Here is a 22,279-nt window from a genome sequence, read left to right as displayed (position 1 = left end):
GATGAACGCAGTGGCAGACCATCGACATCGAAAGTCGGTGAAAAAATTGATAAAGTAAAAGAAATGTTGGTCAATAACCGCAAATTAACCATCAGAGAAATAGCGGAGGACTTGAACATTGCCCATGGATCCGCCCAAGACATTGTGGTTAATGATTTGGGTTTCCGTCGTGTAGCAGCAAAGTTGGTGCCGAAAGACCTCAATTTCATGCAAAAAAGAGACCGTGTTGACGTCGCAAAAGACATGATTTGCGAGGCTGAATCCGATCCCACATTCATCAAAAGGATCATTACTGGAGACGAGACGTGGGTTTATGAGTACGACACGCAATCCAGACATCAGGCAAGTGAATGGCGTTCACCAAATGAGCCGAGACCCAAAAAACCACGTCGTTTTCAGTCAAAAAAGAAGGCAATGCTGACGGTTTTCATGGATTACAACGGTGTAGTGCATCATGAATTTTTGCCAGAAGGCCAGACAGTAAACAAAGAGTATTATTTGGGCGTTATGAGACGTTTGCGTGAAGCAATTCGCCGAAAGAGACCAGAAATGTGGGCAGAAAACTCGTGGATTTTGCACCATGATAACGCACCGTCGCACAGTGCTATCATTATTCGTAATTTTTTGACGAAAAATGCAACAAATACCATCCAACAGCCACCGAATTCACCTGATTTGGCTCCCTGTGACTTCTTTCTGTTCAATCGAGTTAAAAAACCATTACGGGGAACGCGTTTTAGCAGCCGAGAGGAAGTAATGGAAAAATCGCAGGAAGAACTGATGGACATACCGAAAACCGACCGTAACTTTTGCAAATGTCAAGTTATGACACTAAGATTTAAAGGGAATATCAACAACAGATGTACCAATTTAACAAAAAAAACAGAACTCAAATCGGAACGATGGGAGCGCCACACGGTGGTTATTCCGGGAACTTTTTGATCAAGGTAGTATATCCTTAGGAAAAGGAACTGAAAGAAAAACTTGTAATTTCCAGTATTGTTTTGTTTCCGCAACCGATAGCAAAGTCATCTTTGACTTCAAAATTTTGATTTTCAAGAAGATAACTCAAGGCATAAGGTACCCAGGCCATGAAAGTAAAATATTAGTGGAAATATCATGTGTTTCTTTCATTTCCTCTACCTCTATGGAAAGTTTCCCCAAAGTTAAGCTTGCAAGTGTCGAAATATCCTTTAGAGTCTGCTCAGTGCTTTTGAAATTGCATTTTCTGTAAAGGCATCCAGGCTGGCATAGACTTACTGTTTGAAGAAAATTTTAATGTGTACTTGTGTTTGAAAAAAAGCCTAATTTAATATGCATAAAATGTCCGTAAATAATCAGCAATCTATGGACATTTTTATTTTTCCACTTAGATAATTTTTTTCATCAGAGGATCATGGAAGGCAGCAGCAGTCTAGAGTGTACCCAACCCAAAAAAGTGGAAACTTTAACTCCATGTCTTTTGTTGAAGTAGAGCTTTTGTTAATACCACTGCACATTTACTCATCGTTGAGAATCATTTCAATTTCGTGTGCTATGAAAAATCCAGGGCAATGTGTAACGTGGTATACTCATTTTAGTTGTTTCAGAGAGCAGGAGCAGGGCCATGTCAAAAAGTTCAACAGTGCAGACATCCACGGCTGCCCCCGCATCCGTGACCCCCTGTAAGGCTGGAATGGGGAATGCTCCCAGGAGAGGGTTGTCTCCATCCAAAAAAATCAGCCGTGTGATTCACGCCCCTTGGTAAGCAGTGGGTCTCTTCTATGTCTGCATTTTTAAACTAGTCCATTAACTTATGTAAGGGCCGTAATTATTTTTGAATGGAAAATGTGTAGTTGAAAATAATTTATCTGATGAATATCGTGTGAATGTCCATGGTAAAAAAATTGTTTGGGCGCACTACATTTCGGTGCTCATGTGCAGATGTTTCCATTAAAGTAACTGTTGTTGCATCTCCCACAGTTGTTCGAATTGGCGAAGAAAAATACCTCTGCGTTCAAAGTAGGTTTTAACCCAATGGTGCAATGCACTATCCTGTGCTTGCTCGTGAGATGTGAGTGTAAGGAAATTTATCATAACATCTTGATACTCTAAAGCTTCCAGAAATTCACATTGTAAGAGAATGCCTCAGTAGTTTGATTGGTCAAATTGGCACTCGGCTGAAAGTTAAGGGAACCGGGTTTGAGTTACAGTCAATGCAAATGGTTTTTACACTGTGAAATTTCTGCAATTCAATGCACATGACTCCATCGAAGTAACTGTCACAGCATCTTCCGTAGGCCTCTGTCCTCTTCATTTGGATGATTTGTAGAATTTTCCGGTGAATTACTAAGCACTTGTGAATGAATCATAGGTTCAGTGCCCCTGTTAGGATTTTGTTGTGGATTGATTTTAATTCATTGATGTGAAATCAAAAATCACTGTCTCATTTGAAATGGGTCATTTTCATGCGGACCCGCTAGCTAGAACTTCACAATTTTGAAGAACCCATGAAAATGTGTTGAAGTTTTTGTGATTAAGGTTAGCAAAAAGATTACTTGAAAAGCTAATTTTGTCAATTAATACGTATATTTATCAGGGAATTATATTAAAGTAATCAAAATCATTACAGTCAATTTTCTGTGAAAACAGACTGGATGAATGTCAATAAAAATACTTTTATCATCATAAAATTGAAATTACATCTTCTGTAAGTTTATGGAATCGATCAAATGCTGTCATTTCATCGCCACTGACATTTTACAATATTGCTAACACACAAAGAGTCCCCAATTATTGGGAAGAGTTGGAAATATGTGGGAATTTTACCTAATGGAAAAAAGGAGGATAAGTGCTGGATTATCTGTTGTGTCAGGAATGTTGCCGTTGTATCTGTTGCGCATTTGACTAATTACAAAAGTTGTATCGTATGATGTTCATCAGCCTGACTTAATGAGATGGGATTTCTTGTGGAAGAAATATAATTGTCTATTAACCTGAACTTCATGGTCTTGGGTGCTATACTTAATGTTGGTATTTGAATGGAGAATGGAATTCAGACTAACCAATGAGAATAGGCATCATAATTGACGAGCTCCCATATGAAAGAAGGTCATCAGGAAAGGCATTTCCTTCCGCCACGCTAAGGTTTCAGCTCAGAGCAATGGAATTTATAATTTATTGGTCAGTTTCAGTTATTGCAAGTACAGCTTCATTTTCTTAAAGGCTTGAAAAACTTAATTGCTTTGTTACTAATTGACAATCACCTGCTGTGAGCTTCCACTCAAATTGTATACTTCAGTACAGTAAACAGAAATTCAAAATTGTGGTTTTTTTATCCTCTTTTAAACCCTTTAGTTCCTCCAGTAAGACACATTTTGTGAATTTGACTGCCAATAGCTCACACGTAATCATTTGAATTTAATTCTCAATTGCGAATGGTGGACTAAATTGCATTTCAATCCATTTGTGGTGATTTCTCATTAATAGTCTGGCCCATCTACTAACTATTATGTCATTTGTCATGTAATGCAGTTGCTAAGCTTGTTTCATTTGCTACGTCTGCATTTACTTGTGAATGTACTTGTACAGTATATGTAACCACATTCTGCCACTGAAATGTTCAAATTCATCAGCGTTGACTCCTATCGTTATCACATGAGGTAATATAAGGGTAGAGGTATGTTCTAGAGAGTCTCTGAAGTCTGTTTTCCTCCACTGTGGGTACCAATAGCTCTTCCCCGTGGGCTCTGCCCATCGTTGGGTTCCTTGTTCACTCCTTCATCCTCTGTTCTATCACAATTATCTAACATTTTGCTCAGCACATCCCATAGCAGCATCTCATGTCTTTGTCCCACTTCACCTCTCAATATCTTCTCCATTAACATTTTCAGTCTCTTTTTAATATTGTTCTACAACTTTCCATTTTTGAGTACAACCTTTTTTGGCTGTCTTTTCTCATATCATGCTCACTTCATGTTAAATTTTTTATTAGCCTCTTCTGAATTTTTTTTATTTTCTATAATATTTTCTTGAATACTTAACCTATCCCATTTAAATATGTTCATAGAATTTTTCTGGATATATACAGCTCTGGATTATCCATATGACAGTTCAAGGGATAAAATTTCTCAGAATTCATGCTTGGTTTCGCTTCTGCTAAATGTAAACAAAATATTGTAAAAAAATAGAGTTAAAAAAAACTGTAAGACTCTCGGCTTTAATTTGCGAATGATGAGGATCAGGATGGTGGGGGTTGTTGGCATACTGGCTTCCCACCCAGAGGGCCTGGGTTTGAATCCTGGAGAAGGCACGTTTTTTCAGTGGTATCCCGATCCCTACTTGAGGTACTTTGTGGTGCGCATTTGTGAGTGAAGTGAGTGCGCCATTCATCGAATGGACATTAAACTGACTGCAGGCACCTTGGCACCTTTTGTCAAGAGTAGGTTAATGACAGTGCTAGGTTTTCCCCCACCCTTTCTCCTTTCCCATCCATCCCTAATGGCCCAATTTCCCTCAGCTGTCAGTCGCCTCTCCTCAGTCTACTACTACTACTACTGCTATTTGTGAATGCTTTGAATATCCATCCAAGAATGATCAACAGTTACATAGACATATACATCATATTACAGTTCTGTAGACAATGTTTTGTGCCTAAGGTCACAGTTATTTTTTTTATTGGGAAAAGAGGAAGATGTTTAGTCTGTTTTCCATGTTTCAGCCCAAATTGTCAACTTCTTGACGTATTGTTCTACCCCATGATTTTGATGTAAACTTGTAACGAGGAGATTAGTAAGTAAGACTCTGATGTTATGTACAAATAATTTTCATGGTTTCAGGTCTGTATTTCATTCTCACTAGGACTGAATTCTTATTTTCATGGCCCTTGATGATATTTTCCATCATGACGGGTTGATTTGTGACCTAAGGCTGATTTCTTCATTTTAGGAAACCAAACATCAATGTGGACCAGGGCTCGGGTGCTGATGAAAATATTTCTCCGCCTGGCACCGGCAGGAGCAGGTCAGGAAATGCTTGATTGCTACTTATCATTAATGCCACGGACATTTCACATATATCTTTCATAATTTTTTCTAATGAACAATGTCCACAATGAGGGCTTACTGTTCATTTTAGATCTGTTCATTAATAAGATTTCTTTTGTGTGCTGTTAAATCACAATTTCGCATGACTTTGAGGGGTATTGAAACAACCTACGTAGGTATATGCATACCGTTCATCCATTCATGCCATTCCCTTTTGGGTTAGGCAAAGTCAGAAAAGCCTCATTTTAAGTTATGTCAAGGAGATAACTCCCTTTCCCTTCCCTTTTATTTATTCACAAATTTTACTACATACATAACACTTTTTTAAGTTTTTGTCTGATTTACAAGTTCTCCAGGAATGTTATCTCCAAGAATAAAACCTGTGGTGAAATTGGATGAGCACTTTTGGTTTCCCTGATTTTTACTGCTAACATTAACAAATGTAAAACAGTGGAATGTTTTGTATTGAATTTTAAAAATTCCTGAAATTGTGGTTATTTCAAAGCAGCTTCTAAGGTTGACATTCTAGATGTGTTGTTGTCGTGTCTGCATCATCTCCAGACTGGGCACGCTGGCCATTTTCCCCTTGACCTTTCTCATCAGGATTTTAGACTTCCAGTGGTATTTTTATGGTTGGCTATCCATGTTTTAAATTATACTCATTGTTCAAGCATTATAAAGTTACTCAGTAGAGAGAGACAGTTACAAAAAACAAAAATATAATCACATTTTTTAATCATCATTTCAATTGTTCAAATTAAAACTGTTCCGACAAAGATGCCAGTAGGGGAATGCACATTACACTGCAATAATTTCAAAGTGTAAAAGTCATTTGCCTTGACCAGGATTCAAACCAAGATCCCTCAATGTGCAGCCAAGTGCTTTAGCCAGTTTAACTACTGACACATCCTTTACTCTCTGAAATTTTAAAGGTCCTTTAAATGGACAAAATGTTATGATGAAATGCTGCACATATGTCGCAATTTCAAAGTATAAGAGGAAGCTTTGGTAGCTTAACTGGCTAAAGCACCAGGCCCCGATATCAAGGTATCCGGTTCTGGATCCCGGTCAGGGTGATTAATTTGTATTGATCACATATTATTTCATGTTGGCCATTGACCTTACAAAAAGGAGTTATTTATTTTGGGGACATGTAATATTATGGATAATATAGGTTTATGATGATGAGGTCTAACTGTATCAAATATATGATGTTAGGATGTTTAACACAATTTCCATGAGTTCCTAAATGAGAGGGGTTAGTTTTCTGAATACCCCTTTTGTGACATACTCCTCCTCATCAACACTCTTCTCCCTCTGTGGTCCCCATACCTTCCATTGTGCAATCTTTGGAACCCCAGAAACCATTTCCCTTGCACAACCATTCAACCTCTCCATTCTCCCACCCACCCATCTTAGGGGTGGACATTCACCTGAGAGTGAGGGCGACTCCGACCACGGGGAAGATTATGGCAAGCTTTTTAAAGGAAGACCAGTTTCGGAATGCTCCAAGGACGGTGATAAGGATGAGGAGCTTCTTCGGTGGATCAAAAGTGTGAAAGCCATGTTTAAAAAGCAAAGTAAAGTCCATTTAAAGGATGAAGATGGGAAGAGAGCTGTTGGTAGGCACATTTTCAGCCTATACAATGACCTAGATAACTAAATTATTGATGAAGTCTTTCGACAATGCTTAACCAATCTTTGGAAGTGTGTTCTTCTGGGGTTCTTGTTAGGATGAAAAATTATTATGTGAAAATAGCTCGAGTAATTCTTCACATCAGAGACTAAGAATTGAATATACATATTTCTTGGACAGCTAAGATGATGTTACCTTGTTTTGAGCACATTGTTTGTAAATGCCTTTATCATTTGTATGATAGCTGTTGAATGATCAGAGAAGGAGTTCATCGGTCTCCGCACCTCAGAGCCTCATTATTTTTAAATCAAGCAGCTTGTTTATTTCCTAAAACAGTTCCAGCTCCAAGTATTTCAAGATTATCACAAAATGCAGACTTTAGGCCTATGAGACTATAAGTCTACGAGTCTAGTCTCTAGACCATAAGTCTATGAGTAGACACGGTGAAATATGTATTGATACTCGAGTGTATCACTTAAAATGTTTTCTATAATGTGTTAAGGTAAATATTTGAAAAATCATAAGTCGATTGAAAAACATTTTCGGATCCAGTTCATGCATCTTATGTTTGTCACAAAATCCAGAAGCACCAACTCTCAAAGTTGAAACGAACATAATAGGAACTCTCTGTAAATTCTTTACACGTGTTCTTGAATCAGTTTACTTTCAAATAGCAGCAACGGCTTTGTTAATAATATTTCTGCTCCTTGAGTCAAGTAGTTTTTTATTTTATTTAACTCTAAAATAATTAATGAATGGGTCAAGTTACGGTAAATAGTAGTGATAAACAAGGCCATCCACCATCAGTCATTGCAGTGCCAATGAAGAATCCACATAATTTTTCAGAGTCACCAATCAGCCCAGAAGAGGCAGGCAAAGCATGTCATTTGGACATAAAAAGCTCTGCTTCTGATGAAAATATGAAGCGGACATTTGTGTACGAGGCTCTGGATTCCTCAGATGAATCATCTGATGGTAAGTTTGCAGCCACTTGTAAAGAAGAATATTCACAAAATGAAGAAATAAATGTCCTTTACCTGAAGGAAACTGAAAAATGGATGAAAGGCGATGATTCTGAAAAAGGTTTGGCGGATGCCCCAGCTGACAAAATGGAGACCCTTGACAGAGCTAAGGTTGAAGCTGTTCCCTGTATCCCAGAAAATGCTTGTGTCAGCCTGAGAGGTCACCCGAAGGAATTGTCCAATCGCTCATGGCCACAGGTGAAGGAAGGCGAGGATGATGAAACCATTGCATCTTCAGTCACTTGCAATTATTCAGTGAGTATTAACCTTTGTCCAGGAAGTGGTGATGTTGATGCAAGGAAGGGTGCGGAGGGTTGCAAGAGGAAAGGATGTGGTGCTGCGAGAAGAAAATCAAAACTCCCAGTACTCATTTCAAGATTTTGCGGCCAATCAAAAAATAAAATTGATGGGATTTCAAAGGATTCCCACAGCAAAATGATGGTTGATGGTCCATCCACAAGCTTTATCAAGAATATGTCGAAGTGCTCTTCAAATAATTTCAATAATACATTCATTTTGCCGAATAAATCATTGGAAGAAAGTTACTTGGGCAATCAGAATCACACTGGCAAGCCATTTCCCAATGATATTGAAGTGGACTCTTTGGAGAGCTCTTCAACTGAGACAAGCCCTCGCCTCCGGAAGGGCATCATTCATTCATACGGACCGGAGATGTCTGAAGAAAACATACCTGCAGATGAATGCATAGCGCTTGGGAGAAATGCATCCAGAAGAGAGCATTTGCCAAGCCCAGGGAAACACAGTCTTGAAGAATCCTACAGTCTTCCAGCTCATTTACTGATTAAAAACAATGACTCAAGCTATGAAAACAATAATACGGCTGGTTATAGTGATGATTTAAATGAAAAAGTACACGATGGTCAAGAAAATCTTTTGGAAAGCGCACTCTTGCAGAGTCCTACAAAGGTGAAGGTAGAAGAAAAAGGATTAAAATTTGATTCAGCTGCTCCTCACTGCAAAACAAATGATGGTGCATTGCAACCCCTTGGAAGTATGACTGAAAAGGTTGAAGCAGTTGGCTCACCTGATTGTTACTCGAGTTATTTTGACAGTCACCATGACTCCCCATTGGCATTGGAGGATTTATCCACTGATCCTATGGTTCTGAATGAAGATTACCCAAATTCAAAAGTACCCAGAGGGATATCTCATAGGAATGAAGTCAAATTGGAAGTAAGTGCTAGTTGCCCATCAATCAAAGCTCATTACCAGCAATTTGTTGAAGGTGAAGAAGCACAGTATTTGAGCAGAAGGCTTGATAGCTTGGGGAAGGAAAAGGTTTCTCCAGAATTGAGTCATTTTGGTGATATTCATTATAAGAGCAGCTGTGAAAGTTCCAGGGCTTACCATTTGGAAACACATCGGAGTACCCTGATTGAAAAACAAGTTTCACTTGACAAGGACGTATTGGAATGTTTTAGTGGAATTAATGACTCGAATTCCAATGCAGTGAACCAATTAAGTGCGAATGATGAATATGTTAAGGGTAAGAAACGATCAGCCTCCAAAACTCTTACAAGAAATTCCACGAGTATGAAGAATAAGATGCATGGTATTTTTCTCCAAGGACAGGAGGGAAAAAATGATAGCCATCTGTTATTAGGAATGTCATTGGAAAGACATAATCCTGTGGGTATGGGAGTTGAGAGATTAAATATGAGGTCCTTGGGCCATGAAAATGAAGTCACATCACTTCCCAAGGAGGCATTGGGAGTGACTGCAAAGACAGTTATGGATGAGGTGGACATTAATGTGTCAGGTAATGGAAGATACCTGCGAGTTGAAAAAGGTCAAGTGGGGCAACATGTCAAAGTATCAGAAAAGAATTCCAGCTCAGCCTTTGTCTGGGTTAGTCCATCAAAGGGAAACCTCAACTTTGAAAACATCACCTGTAAAGGTTCATTCATGCCTCACAAAGCCCTCTTACATGAGGGTGGCGAAAGCCGAGAGTATACACTGCACACTTCAGTGTCATCATGTTCCAGCCTTGCGTATCCCTGTTCCAACCAAAGTTTCACCTCTAACCTCCAGACTGTCAAAGTAAGCAGTCAGTCATCGATGCTGGGCAATGATGCAAAGTCTCCCTGTAATCCAACTGATGCCAGTCCGAAGCCAAAAGGTCTCACCCAAGATTGTTCCTCACTCTTAACTGTTGAGAGCTCAGTCCCTTCATCAAAAATCCGCAGGAGAGGTAAGTTGAAGAATCGAAAGTGTCGGGGAGAAACAAGTGATGAGGTCAAGGGTAGTGTGCAGGAGAGGAGCGAAGATGGGAAACCAGTAATCTCGAATGAACAACCCCTCTCAGGAGTCAATACCTCAATGTTGCAGTCTGGTAACAGTCATACATTGGAGGGTGATATGGGTGTGGATGAGAGACTCCTGAGTCACCTGCCATCACTAAAAAGTGCAAGTGATTTTGAAGGCAAGGTCTCTCTACAAGCAAATGCCAAAACTCTAGCTGCCACGCAACGCAAGTGGATAGACCTCATCAAAAGACTCAATGAATCTGATCTTCAATGTGTTGAATCTTTAGAGGAAGTTGTCAAGATGCCCGACAGCAATGAAAGCTTTTTCTCCCTAAGAAAAGGTAAAGCAATAATTCCATCATTGCTCATTTGTCTTAAGTGTCTTTGAGGCGCATTCATCCTGCCCTAATAAATGCCTTTTCCCAATAAAGATGTTGTGAAGAGGTCCAGCAGTATTGGTTTGGCCCGCAGTGACCGCAAAGCAGCAGAGAATAGGGTTAAGTCAAGGTTAATGGGTGCGAAATGGCGGGGTCATCCATCACCTCAGGAACTTAGGCCATCCCCCTGTGCTCTGAGTGCCGCTTGCTGTAGAAAGGGGGCAGGGGTGACTCTGCCCCTCCTGGGGAAGGCTCAGCCAAAGATGGTGACAGTTAATGGCAAAGCAAGCTACCCCATTCTTCCTGGCCTGCTCCTACCACCACCCAACCAAAAGCCTCATCTTTCCTCACCCGTCAAAAGGTCAGAGATTCTTCACTTGCCTTTCTTCATCCTTTCAGAAATTCATGACTTCTAATCTCTTTGCTGTGTTCATTGGCAGGATGTCTCTGCGTGCAAGTTTAGTTCTACAAAAGTACAGCTGATCATCAAAGCATTAATAAGCATGGTGCCTTAGAGATAAAATTGAATTGAAATGAATATTAACTTCCCTGCGGATAATGATGTGAAATATCTCGCCTTAAAAATGCATATTAACTTTGGAATATTAAGCTGATAACTTTAAATTTTTTCCATAGGCTTTTGCATTTTATCAAATTGCATCTTATTCAAAATCAACCATAATAAGAATACTGACCACATCTGAAGGAATATGCCTGAAGGCAGAAAATGAAACTGTGCAAAATAGATGAGCAATGAGTAGTTTTAGATTCCTGCTATTGGCACAGGAGTGACAATCAGGGATTGACTATCTTACTGAAGCTTGAGATATTTTGATACTATTCCATGCTACATGGTTATCAATTATGAATCAAAGGACTGTTTCATTTTCTGCTCATGAGTTCTCATTCGATAATCGCTTATTTCTGACACAATCCATTGTCAATTGAGAGGATTTCTGATTTCAATAATCCATTAATTTAAGGATTTCTCCATCGTGAGATGTTCATTTTCATACACTCTCAAAACACATCAGAGATCGACTACCCTTTTTTTTTAATGAGGATTCACGTGGTTTCTAACCTCCAGACTTTCAAAGTGGACATTCTGTAAACGATGCTGGGCACATACACCAGAGTCTTCCTGTAATACATCTGATGCCAATTCAAAGCCAAAAGGATAAAAAACCGTAACACTCTACAAATTAAATTCATGCTATGCAGCGCATGCCCCATATTTTCATTTCTCTAGGTCTTCCCTGCAGTCTTAACTTACTCATTTTTCAATGAGCAGTTGTCCTCCCAAGATTGTATCTCTTCGGGTTTCTCCCTTTTCCTGCTCATATTTGCTCTGTAGTATTCTCTTATAGGCCTCCGATAATTATTATCTCATATTCATATCTCGCCATTATCAATTAGCCCATTTTTGGTTTCTAGCTCACAATATTGATAATTCTACCTAAATTTGTATATTTATTGGTCATATTTTGCTAAAACTTGGTATTCAAGTTTTTAAACTTCTCTGAAAGTTCTGTCGGTGTATATTATTTATAAATATTATTCATATCTTGTGTGAAGCCATCTTAATTTGAATATTGGGAGCTCACAGCCTCTCAGTCGAAGTTGATTAAAATTTTGACAACTTATTTGTATTTGCAGTACATTTTCTGCAGTTACCAAGTGTCAAAAGGGTTGAATCTCAATATACTTATTCATTGACTCTGTTTTCAATTTTTAAAATTAATTTTAAATACTTTGTTAATATGTTAAGCCATGCTCACCACAACAGTTAATGTGGTTAGTGTACATCAAAATCCAACTCCATAGTTTTCATGATTTGCCAAAGACTCATAACTACGATATAGATACTGTGGATTAGCCAGGAGTTTCCAATGTCCTCCATGTCAAAAGAAGAAACTGATAGTTGCTCATTTCATTAAGAAATAATTTAACATTTAAAAGTTGAAGAAAAGTTATCAGAACTACTAAAAAATATGCAAATGGATACCCATTTACCCGATTTCAAACCGACGTTGTTCTTTGTTACAAACTAATTTATATCTAACCCTGCCAATGAAGCTTCCTGCCTAGGAATAGACGTGCATAGTTCAGTCAGTATTTTTCAAGATGTTAATGAATGTAAGATTGTTTTAATTGTTTTTAAGAGATGTAATGAAATAGTGTCCTTAAATATTCTCTCATGGTGACCCTAGTAACTCTTGCCCATAGTTGCATTAGTCCCAATGGCAATCAGTGTGAAAATTTTACAGTCAAAAATAATTCATCTAGACTGGGATTTGAACCCTTAATTTCTGAACTTGGATTCCTTAATTTCTGGCCATGTGATTTAACCTGTTAAACTACTGAGACATCCTCCTGCACTGTGAATTTTTGAAGAGTTCTACAGGAACTAGAAGTTCTGGAAAATGACTGTACATTGTATCATGAAGTAATCACAGTCATACATTTTATTTACCACCTCCGATGAATTTAAATCCAACAATTTAACACACATGGATGCTTACCTAAGCCATATTCAAAAAAACTATAGGAACTGCTGTAGTAGTAAATTAGGTAGAGTCACTTGCCAATATGCACACGTTTGAGCCTTTCACAGTGCCTGATTTCTACTTGGCAGTGATTTGTCGGAACATCCTGTTCCATTGAAGCCCTTAGAAAATGTGCAGTACAAGGGGATGCCTCTATAAATATACTGGCTGAAGCACGCAGTCAGATTATCATAAGATCTGGGTTTCATTTAATCCCAGTCAAGACAAAAGAATTTTGTTTTGTGAAATTCTCTCATTTGTGAAATGTAGGTCACTCTGTCAAAGTTGTGGAATTTTCCACAGTTTATGGGAACATAAACCCGGGGTTACAGAATATGTATGTATTGGGAGATCGCAGTTTAATTCAGAATAACAGTCTTAATTCTGTTGCATATCTTGCATTTCATGACCACGGTTGGAGATTACACTTCCTGGAACAATTTGCAATTCATAGTCGTCCCGTTGATGTTTCTCTCGCTAACAGACACGTTTCCTAAATCCTAATGCCTCCCCTCTGGCCTACCCTCCACTTTTCAACAGACACCCCTTAACGGAACTGCAGCCATCCATCCCTATTCCGCCAAAAAATCCCCCCCCCCCTGATTAATCACCTTCTAATTCCTCCACCCTTTGCTTCGTACTCTTGAACCTTTCCCCCCGTTTCTCCTCTGCTCGGATTCCACTCACTTCCTCCACCTTCCTTTTCTTTGTTTGATGTGTATACAAGAGGTTGCTAAATGTTTGAAACTTCTTGATGATAGCAATGAGTCAAAATGGTTGGTTTTCTATTGAAATAAGCGGGAAAGTAATGTATTTTTTTCATTTGGATGTCAATCGAAAATTTTCACTGAGTGAAATTGATACTCTTATGTTGATTCAGTCTTTCAATGAAGCAAAAATTTTGCTTGTTTTGTTTGACAGATGTATCCTTATTTTATATATGTTTTAAGGTAGATTAGGTTAGAAGGTAGGTCGTGGACATTTTTGATTTCTTGAAGTGGATTTTTTTCCATAAATATAAGCTTTAGGTAATTAGGTAAAACTATAGAGAACATTCATATTGCTCACTGAGCATATTGATATGAATAAATATTATTGATGTTAGATCCCAGGAAGGTGGGTTTTAAAGTCCCCAGAAGCTCAGAAACCCAAGTTCTCCACCCATCTCTCAGACTGAGTATCCAGACAAAGATGCCCAGTGAAACCTGTACTGCAACTTGATGGAAAAGGTGTAGGTATCAGGAATGGGTAACCTACAGGTTTTGGCAGGCACAGGTTTCATCAACAGCTGTAATGTTCATGCTTTTAAGCTGTCATTGCGTTTCACATCAACGTTATATAATTTTGCTAAATTAGAGGGACGAGACAAATTTTGTTTATGAATTTAATTTTATTATCATGATACTTGAACAAATTGCATAGTTGTGTGCTGAAATTTGTTTTAAAATGGCATCATTTACTAAGTCAGAAAGAGTATCTCTCTAGATGAGTACAGTTGTCATCAAGCCTAGATATCCTCTCTTAACAGTTCTCGTTTTATTTGCTAGTTCTGAAGAAGAGAGGGGTGTTGGAGGGCGGGAGTTGACTCCAGTGGCTCAGCCAAACATTCGCCATTCCTCATATGATCCCTTTAGTCGTGCAGAGATGCAGCTGAAGGAACTCCTCTCAGATGGCAGTGAGGCTCCAAAACAAGTGATAATCACAGCACCTCCTACTGATCCTGAGGAACAGGTGACCGAAACATTCCAGAACGGAGGGCATGAAAAACCTGAAAAAGTCTCAACCAAGACTAATGGAAGCGTCAACATCCATGAGATTTATGCCAAGCAGAAACAAGCCAAGGAAGTTGAATTACCAGACCTGTAAGTTTTTAACTCCTCTTAACACTTGAATTTAACACAACCCGAAGTACCCTACTCTGATTTCACCTAAACGCATGCTACGTATCTGAAAAGTAACTGAAGCGCTATAGTGGAAACAAATGGATGTGGTTCAAATTGAAAGCTCCTAAAAGTTTGTTTTTTTTTCAGATCAAAGTGTTAAACTGTGCCCTTAATTCAAATCAGTGTTGTATTGTGTCACAAAATTTCAATTTCACTTTAATCTTACCCTTTTATTTACTTTTTTTGGAGGGAAAGAAAGTTTCCTGCCAACCTTAAATTATAATATGCCCAATTGATTCATCATCTGCATTTGCTTAAAGATTCACGGAGACAAGTTTGCAGCTGAATTTTGAGATGCCAAATGTGATGAGGAGCAGAGATCGGTGCGTGAATACCAAGAGGCGAGCCCTCAAGCCCACGGCGCAGAACATGGGCATCGAACTGAATACCATCGGAAGGGACAGCTCAGTGGGGAGGAGAGCTGCAGCCGTGGACCACTCAAAGAACATAGGCAACAAGTTTGAAGACGAGGAGGTAGAGCAGATCACTTCAATCATGGACATGGGATTTTGCATTCCACGAATTAGGTGAGACCCAATTACTTAAAGCCAAAGTGCACTCTCTTGTACTTTGGGTTCAGTTATTTTACTGTCTAATATTTTTGCTAGAATTATTTTCCTTGTAGTTGTTTTATGGTGAAATGGCTTTGTTTTGTGGCCCTTGAGTTGAACAATCATGAGTGCCATGAGTTGAGCATATATGAGTGAATTGGCCTCAAACAAGAACTTCACAACCAGGACATAATTGAATCTTAAGAAATTTAAAAAAAATGTAAAGGTATAGGATTTAAATGCTTAAGCCTAAAATGTTTGCTGTTGGGAATATGGATATTTATATATTGTCTTTAAATCAATTTCACTGTGGCATAGCCAAAAAAAATATTGTCCTTGGCAAAGCCCAATAGCAACCAAAGAATCCCTGTTGGGGAACAAAAAATCTGTCTTTGAACTCAACTATCACCTTGTATGCTGCTGAATACTGGGTTGCACCCAAAAGTGGTAGGACTGATTTTTTTACAAGAATTTTATTGACAATATACTTACATCGACTTAACAATCTTCAAAGTATGCTCCTTGAGCTGCTACACACTTAGTATAACGTTGCTCCCATTCCCCGTACGCCCGCTGGAAATTTTCTTTGGGGATGCCGTTGATGACCTTCGTCAAAGCCTCTTGAACGGCATTTATCGAGTCAAAACATTGTCCCTTGAGCTGTCTTTTCATCAGGGGGAAGAAGAAAAAGTCCGGTGGTGCCAGATCGGGAGAATAGGGCGGGTGCGGCAACGTGGCAACGCCGTATTTGGCCAGGACCTGTCTGACGACGAGCGCGCCATGGCAGAATTTTTGGCACCATCTTGGCGCACACCTTGCGCATGGCCAAATCCTGTGAAATAATGCGTTGGACGTTGGATGTTGACAGACCAAACTGGTCTGCAATTTCTTCACTGGTTAAGCGTCGGTCTGTGTTCAGCAGTGTCCTCACTCTGTCCACATTCGTGTCGGTTCTTGCCGTCGACGCCCGTCCGGAGCGATGGTCGTCTTCAACGAGCTCCCTACCCTCTTTAAACAACTTGTGCCACTCAAATACTGTGGAACGGCTTAAGGCAGTGTCCCCAAAAGCCTGCTTGATCATATCGAGGGTCTCAGTCGCTGTCTTCCCGAGTTTCGCACAAAACTTCACGGAATAAAGTTGCTCTAAATTCAGATTCATTTTGTTTTTCGACGCGGACAAAAAACTTGCTTCACTAAAAACGGTGTCCTCACTTAACGACAGCCCGCAGGCGACTGATGTTGGTTTTGGTCTGTTGCTAAGAGCCCCCTCCACCTTACCCTGCCAGGCAGACCCCCTCCACCGCTCCATTCGCACTAGAGAAAATCAGTCCTACCACTATTGGGTGCAACCCTGTATATACCCGTTAGTTCAGTCAATTGAAAACTATTTATTCTTTGCATGTGATTTAATTTTTCCCTTTTTCCAGAGTATTTCCTGCAAAGTCTATCTGATGCATTGTTTCTTGAATTGTTTTAAGCCTCAGTTATCCTTTCAAACCAAAAAATTGTTGCTATCACTTCGTGGTAATTAGGGAACAGTTGGTTTGGGAATGATTGACCTTCAGGAATCCCCTGAGCGGGAGAACACAGGGTTGCTAGTGATTGCTAGAAATGTCCTTGCTAGGCAGTGCTGAATTCTCCGCTTGTGCCTCTGACCTGCTTGTCTCATAGTCATGTTAATTAAAATAGTAACCAAAGAAATCTGAAATCAATGTAGACGTTGTATGGAATAGAAGATTGGTCTTCACGTATGTGACTTTGTCTTGGCTTTCCAAACCGCCGTGTACATTCCTAAGTGCTTCAGAGACCCTGATAATATGAATGTTACTCTAAGTTAATTTCTCTCCTGAAAGTGAATAATTGAATTGCATATGTTTAAACCCATCAAAATTTATCTGGGAAACTATTAAACAATAAGTAAACAAACACTGCAAGGCTGGTGCGATGCAATAATTGATCTCAAAAAATAAGTTTTTAAGATGAAGTTGATAATGGCAGCCTTCACTTGATGAAATTCCATGTTAATTATGCAAAGATATTACAATTTAGTTAAGTTTCACAGCACTTGAACCCATGTGAATTTTACTAATTTGTTAATGTGAAAGGTTAAACCATTAGGGGAAATAAAATGTTTAATTAATTATGAACATATTCAGGAGTAATTAACACAAAAAAATTAAGCTGTTTGCACACATATTTGGTAATTATTCTAAGTGCTAACATTACTTTAAACATAAATAAACAAAATCTACCTGTATTGCACAACACGGTCCCCTCTTCCCACACCTCTGGCTGAAACAAAGATGGGTGCAGACGTGAAAATATGAACCAAATGCCAAGTTTGCTGCATGAGCTGAGGCATATGAAACCAAATGTAATGTCATTGCATTTATTTCATATTTTAGTACCCTGCAAGCTACCACTTGGGTGTGTGGCAGGGGGTGAATGCACGCCATAATATTTTACCCAAACATGAACCTACCACAGTTGGGCAATGTTATTCTGATGCCTTCGATTCATGGAAAAAATGACATCTTAAATCTATCTGTTCTACACTTAATCTCTCGAATTTTATTGACATGATCTCTCCTACTGTAGTGTGATGGGGATAGTAATGCATTTTCAGTATCACTGCTAAAGAGACATCCTTCCAAATAATGCAAAGGATTTGATCTGTAATATAACCTTGCCTCTATGCCGGCCTAGCTCCCCTTATATTTTGGAAATGCTACTATATTTTGCTATGCTAAAGTTTATCATTAAAACATTTTACAAATCTAGCTCCTCTACACTGCACGCAATCCAATTTGGGAATCGATCCAACTTCGTGAGGATCCCATATAATTGCTGCATATTCTAAATGAGGCCTAACCAACGACAGAAAGCATTTCTCTTTGACCTTTTCAACTCACTTACCTAGTACTCTTCTGATAAGTCCCAATTTTTTGTTAGCTTTTGCACATATTCCCCATATGTGTCTCACCCAGGAGATGTCGTGAGTGAGGGTAGCGCCCTAGTATTTAATAGATTCTACACATTCCATTTCAGTGTTCCTGATGCAGTAGCCCTTCTGGAGGGAATTGCTCTTTTTCCAAAAATTCATCACTATGAAATTTTTTAAGTTTAATCCTAATTGCCAAGTGTCACACCAGCATTCTGTAGCAGCATCATCGGCAAATAAACGTATCTTATTAGTGGCTATAGAGTCAATGTCGTTAGCGTAGAGTAGGAATAAAAGAGATCCAATAACATTACCCTGGGGAACACCCGAAGTAACTTCGACTGCATTTGAGCTACTGAAGGTAGGCGTGCTTGATGGAAGTCAAAGGCTCACAGAGGACAATTATAAAAACCATCCCAGCATGTACTGTGAAATTAGATGCACTTCTGGTGACTGTTCTCTGAATGATCCCTGCAACTGCTCAACATGCATTACACAGTGTGCATCTGCTTCTATCTTGCAGTAAAGCTCATTGCTACCTAATTGTTTAAACCCTTCCGTGTCTGGTTTATATGACAGTGATAAAATCTGTTACTCATCAGAGAATCAGTGGAAACAATTAATGGGAAATAAATTGGAATAAACTGGTAAGCACCAGTTTTGGTTGACAATGTTACAAAATGTCCTCACATGAACTCCCTTGATAAAAATGGTATAACTCTCTAAATACCTAAAATATCTAATTACTCTGTATCAGTTATTCTCATATCCTCAATTGTTGCTTTCTCTCTCCCTCGTCTAGGGATGGGAATGCCAAGTGCAACCTGGGAAGTGAGCTGGACATTGATTCCATCCACCAGAGCATCAACCTGGTTGCCCTGGGCCTCACGAATCTCTCGACCCACTCCCAGGAATCCCTGGCCGACAAGGACAACAACAATGAGCCTGGAGGGATGAGAGGGGAAGGGGTGGACTTTTCAGGGAATGTGCTCAAGGAGGGTGAGGGGGGAAGGAGGAGGGAGTCTTCGGGAGACTCTGACTCAGAGGGGGGTGGCAGGAGGGCACCAAGGAGGGTGAGGATGCGACCGAGGGCTGTGGCAGGGGTTGGGGAGAGGGACGCCGCCGCCATGGTGCAGCAGGAGCGGGGGTCATCACACGAGAGTCTGACAGCCATCCAGCCATCATTGATGGGTGGTGGGAAGCCCAGCGTGGACTCTGCATACAGCAGGTGGGTACCCCTGGTCCCCTATCCTCCCGCCCCTAGTGCCACGTTCAGTTCTCATCATCGGCACCCAATTTAAAAATTAACTCTAGGCAATGGCAATATATCAGCTAGGCATTCCTAGTCAACTTTGCCGAACAAAGCTGACAATAGAGGCACATCCAAAATGATACCATCCAAATATTACATCTGTGTATGCAATGGTAAAATACTTCAGGTAGAAGGTTGATTGAAGTGAGGCAGGAACTTGTATAATGAATAAATAAAACCAGCGCTACTTAATAATATGTTTTATGTGTATTATGTGTTTCCTTTGATGTGGTATGGTTTTTTATTTGTGATTGCTTGTGTGATGTTAGTTTTTTATCTTTCATTTGTGTTTGGCATTTAATGATGACATATTGTACATTGAATTATTCATGTATCACAGTCGTAATATCTGGGCAAATAAATATTCTTATATAAACTCAGTGGATTGTGGTAGTCCAGGTGTAGAGCGTTGGACTACTGACCAGAGGGGCCCAGGTTCGATTCCCGGGCAAGGCACTGTGGGCACCTGCAGCTCCGCCCAAGCTACGTGATTTGTCGGGTACTAGATCTTCCTGGGAAACCATAACCGGCACAGGGAAAGGAACTGGCCCCCCTACCCTGATGTGTGAATTTCACATGCCGTATAGGGCTTAGTACTCTGGTGAAATCTACCATCACCTACCAAACCGACCTTTGGGTTGATTACTGTGTTTATGGTTTTTTTATATAAACTATTATAATATAACAGTTGCTCTTTTTTGACTGTTCTCTAAACTCTTTGCACTGATCTATCATAAGAGAGTACAGTTAGATTAATTCTACATTCATTTGTAATTTACCATGGGGTTACCTCAAGGGAAGGATTCACTTTATGATGCTATGATTTTGCATCTAACTCCCTCAAGAATTTTAAATTATTAATTGTTCATTTGCCTTTATTAGCCATAAAAGAAATTTTGTTGAGAAAAACAAGTTTGCATTTTTCCATGAGTTTATAGGTAACATACTTTGCATTTTGGTTCACAGAATCATCATCATCAGGTTCAAAGCTCTGCGAACCAAAATGTGTAGTACGTTACCAGTAAACTTGTGGTAAAGAGCAAATTTGTTTTTCTCGTAATGATGAACTTCTGGTACATCTCCCCTGAATCTGATGAAATTTTGCTGACATCAATTTTGTTAGCAAATAAATATTTCCAATAAGTATTCCAAATATTGTTTCTATCTAAACTGGCTAAATTCCACCTTGTGATGTACCCGCATAATTTGACAATGAAAAACACAAAAAACAAAAAAGCCAAGTAAGCAAGCAAGCTTTATGTAAACAAATAAAGGAAAAGCCTGCTTACTTCATACATATTCATTTTTCTCTTTGTTGAATTCTTCCCTTTTCTCATGACTTTTGGCGTTCAGCCTCAACAGGCCAACATTCCGCACCATTGAGCAAGCCAAGGAGGCCGGAACCAAAGCTTTCGATCACCCACACCACGGCACATCCTCGGAAGGGGAAAACGACCATGGAGATGGTTGGTCTGATGATGAAGGTGCCAAGAAAGTGAGCCAGAATCGATGGAATGCAGAAGCTGAGTCAAGTGCCGCAGTCAAGTATGCCAAGTTCTGCCACAATTGTGGCTCCAAGTACCCCCTCAACGAAGCCAAATTCTGTTGTGTCTGTGGGGCACAGCGATTGGCTGTCTGACAGCGAGACATGGGTCCCTGCCGTGGACCCAAGAACGCCTGTGGTGGGCACCTGATGTTCTGCTCTGCACCTTCGGGGGGTGGTGAGGCTGTCCCCTTCCAACGGGAGCGTAGAGGGGGCCAGATGACACGCCATAAGGGGTCTTTCCCGCCCCTCTTTGCCCCACACTCCCTGCTCACATTCTCGCTGCGACTGCCTGCAGCCCAGCCTCCCCTACCAACCTCCTACTTCCCCCCCCTTCCCTTTCCCCCCCACCACCCCAACCTCTTCACCCTCTGACTCAGTTCCATTCCCACGCTCAGACGCAGTCCCGCATCTCCAGCACCCTGCATCCCTCCTCAATCCCACACCCGTCTTGGTACTCGACAAATGATATTCCTGCCTTTTCGGAAAAGTGCCTTCTTGTCAGGGTGTGACATGTAATCATGTATTTAACGGGTGCTTTTTTGTGTCGTCATCACCCTATATGTAATTTTTATAAATGTCGAGTAAAGTTGGAAGGGAAGTGAGTTGCATGGTGTTACCTACCTAACATAATATACAATTGGTGCTTACATGTAATCTATTTTGATATGATATTTTGTTTTTATTAATTATAACTTGGATGACTTGCTTGAAAGTGCATTTATTGACCAAGTGTGCAATAATTGAGCAGTCAATTTCCATTTAACTGGCTTTATTAATTTTTAGTTGTACTTAAATGTGGAGATGTGTCTGTATTTTTGTTTTCAGTTTAATGTTTTTTTTTTGCATTGCGAAAAATTCCTGAATCTTGTTGATGTGTGCTCTGCCTTTTTAAGTCATGTATCATAGGAAGTCAGAATTGCACAAATTTTGAGTGAGTAATGGATGTATTCTGGTCAATATCAAATGATTCCTTTGATAGATTACACCAAAAATTTGCAAATGAAAAATTCGTCCCAAGGTTGACTGAGGGGAAGAAGAAAGGAGATTCCCCTTTCATCATGTGATAAGACATTAGGAGTTCTCTCTGGGAGCGTGAACATTTTTAGTCCATAGT

General features: G+C 39.7%; 2 protein-coding genes across 2 annotated transcripts in view; both read left to right on the top strand.

Annotated features, from left to right (window-relative positions):
- The window catches only part of LOC139696525 (uncharacterized), a 30,499-nt gene extending 11,115 nt beyond the window's left edge, over positions 1–19,384 (top strand). The window contains exons 6-11 of the mRNA XM_071595325.1: positions 1,581–1,743; positions 4,927–5,001; positions 14,420–14,734; positions 15,076–15,342; positions 19,110–19,306; positions 19,365–19,384. Of these exons, the coding sequence (XP_071451426.1) occupies positions 1,581–1,743; positions 4,927–5,001; positions 14,420–14,734; positions 15,076–15,342; positions 19,110–19,306; positions 19,365–19,384 (1,037 nt within the window). The remainder of the gene's footprint in view (positions 1–1,580; positions 1,744–4,926; positions 5,002–14,419; positions 14,735–15,075; positions 15,343–19,109; positions 19,307–19,364) is intronic.
- Positions 19,385–19,419: 35 nt separating this feature from the next.
- Positions 19,420–21,438, top strand: LOC139696793 (zinc finger C2HC domain-containing protein 1A-like). Its single transcript, XM_071595634.1, has 2 exons — positions 19,420–19,535; positions 20,973–21,438. Exons 1-2 carry the CDS (start codon positions 19,435–19,437, stop codon positions 21,256–21,258), a joined length of 387 nt encoding a protein of 128 aa, XP_071451735.1. The 5' UTR covers positions 19,420–19,434; the 3' UTR covers positions 21,259–21,438.
- Positions 21,439–22,279: the final 841 nt, after the last annotated feature.

This window comes from Hetaerina americana, unplaced genomic scaffold (genome assembly GCF_022747635.1).
Source record: "Hetaerina americana unplaced genomic scaffold, ioHetAmer1.1.p SCAF_7, whole genome shotgun sequence".
NCBI lineage: Eukaryota > Metazoa > Arthropoda > Insecta > Odonata > Calopterygidae > Hetaerina > Hetaerina americana.
Note: the sequence above shows the minus strand (reverse complement) of the source record. Positions and strands in the feature narration are given on the sequence as shown.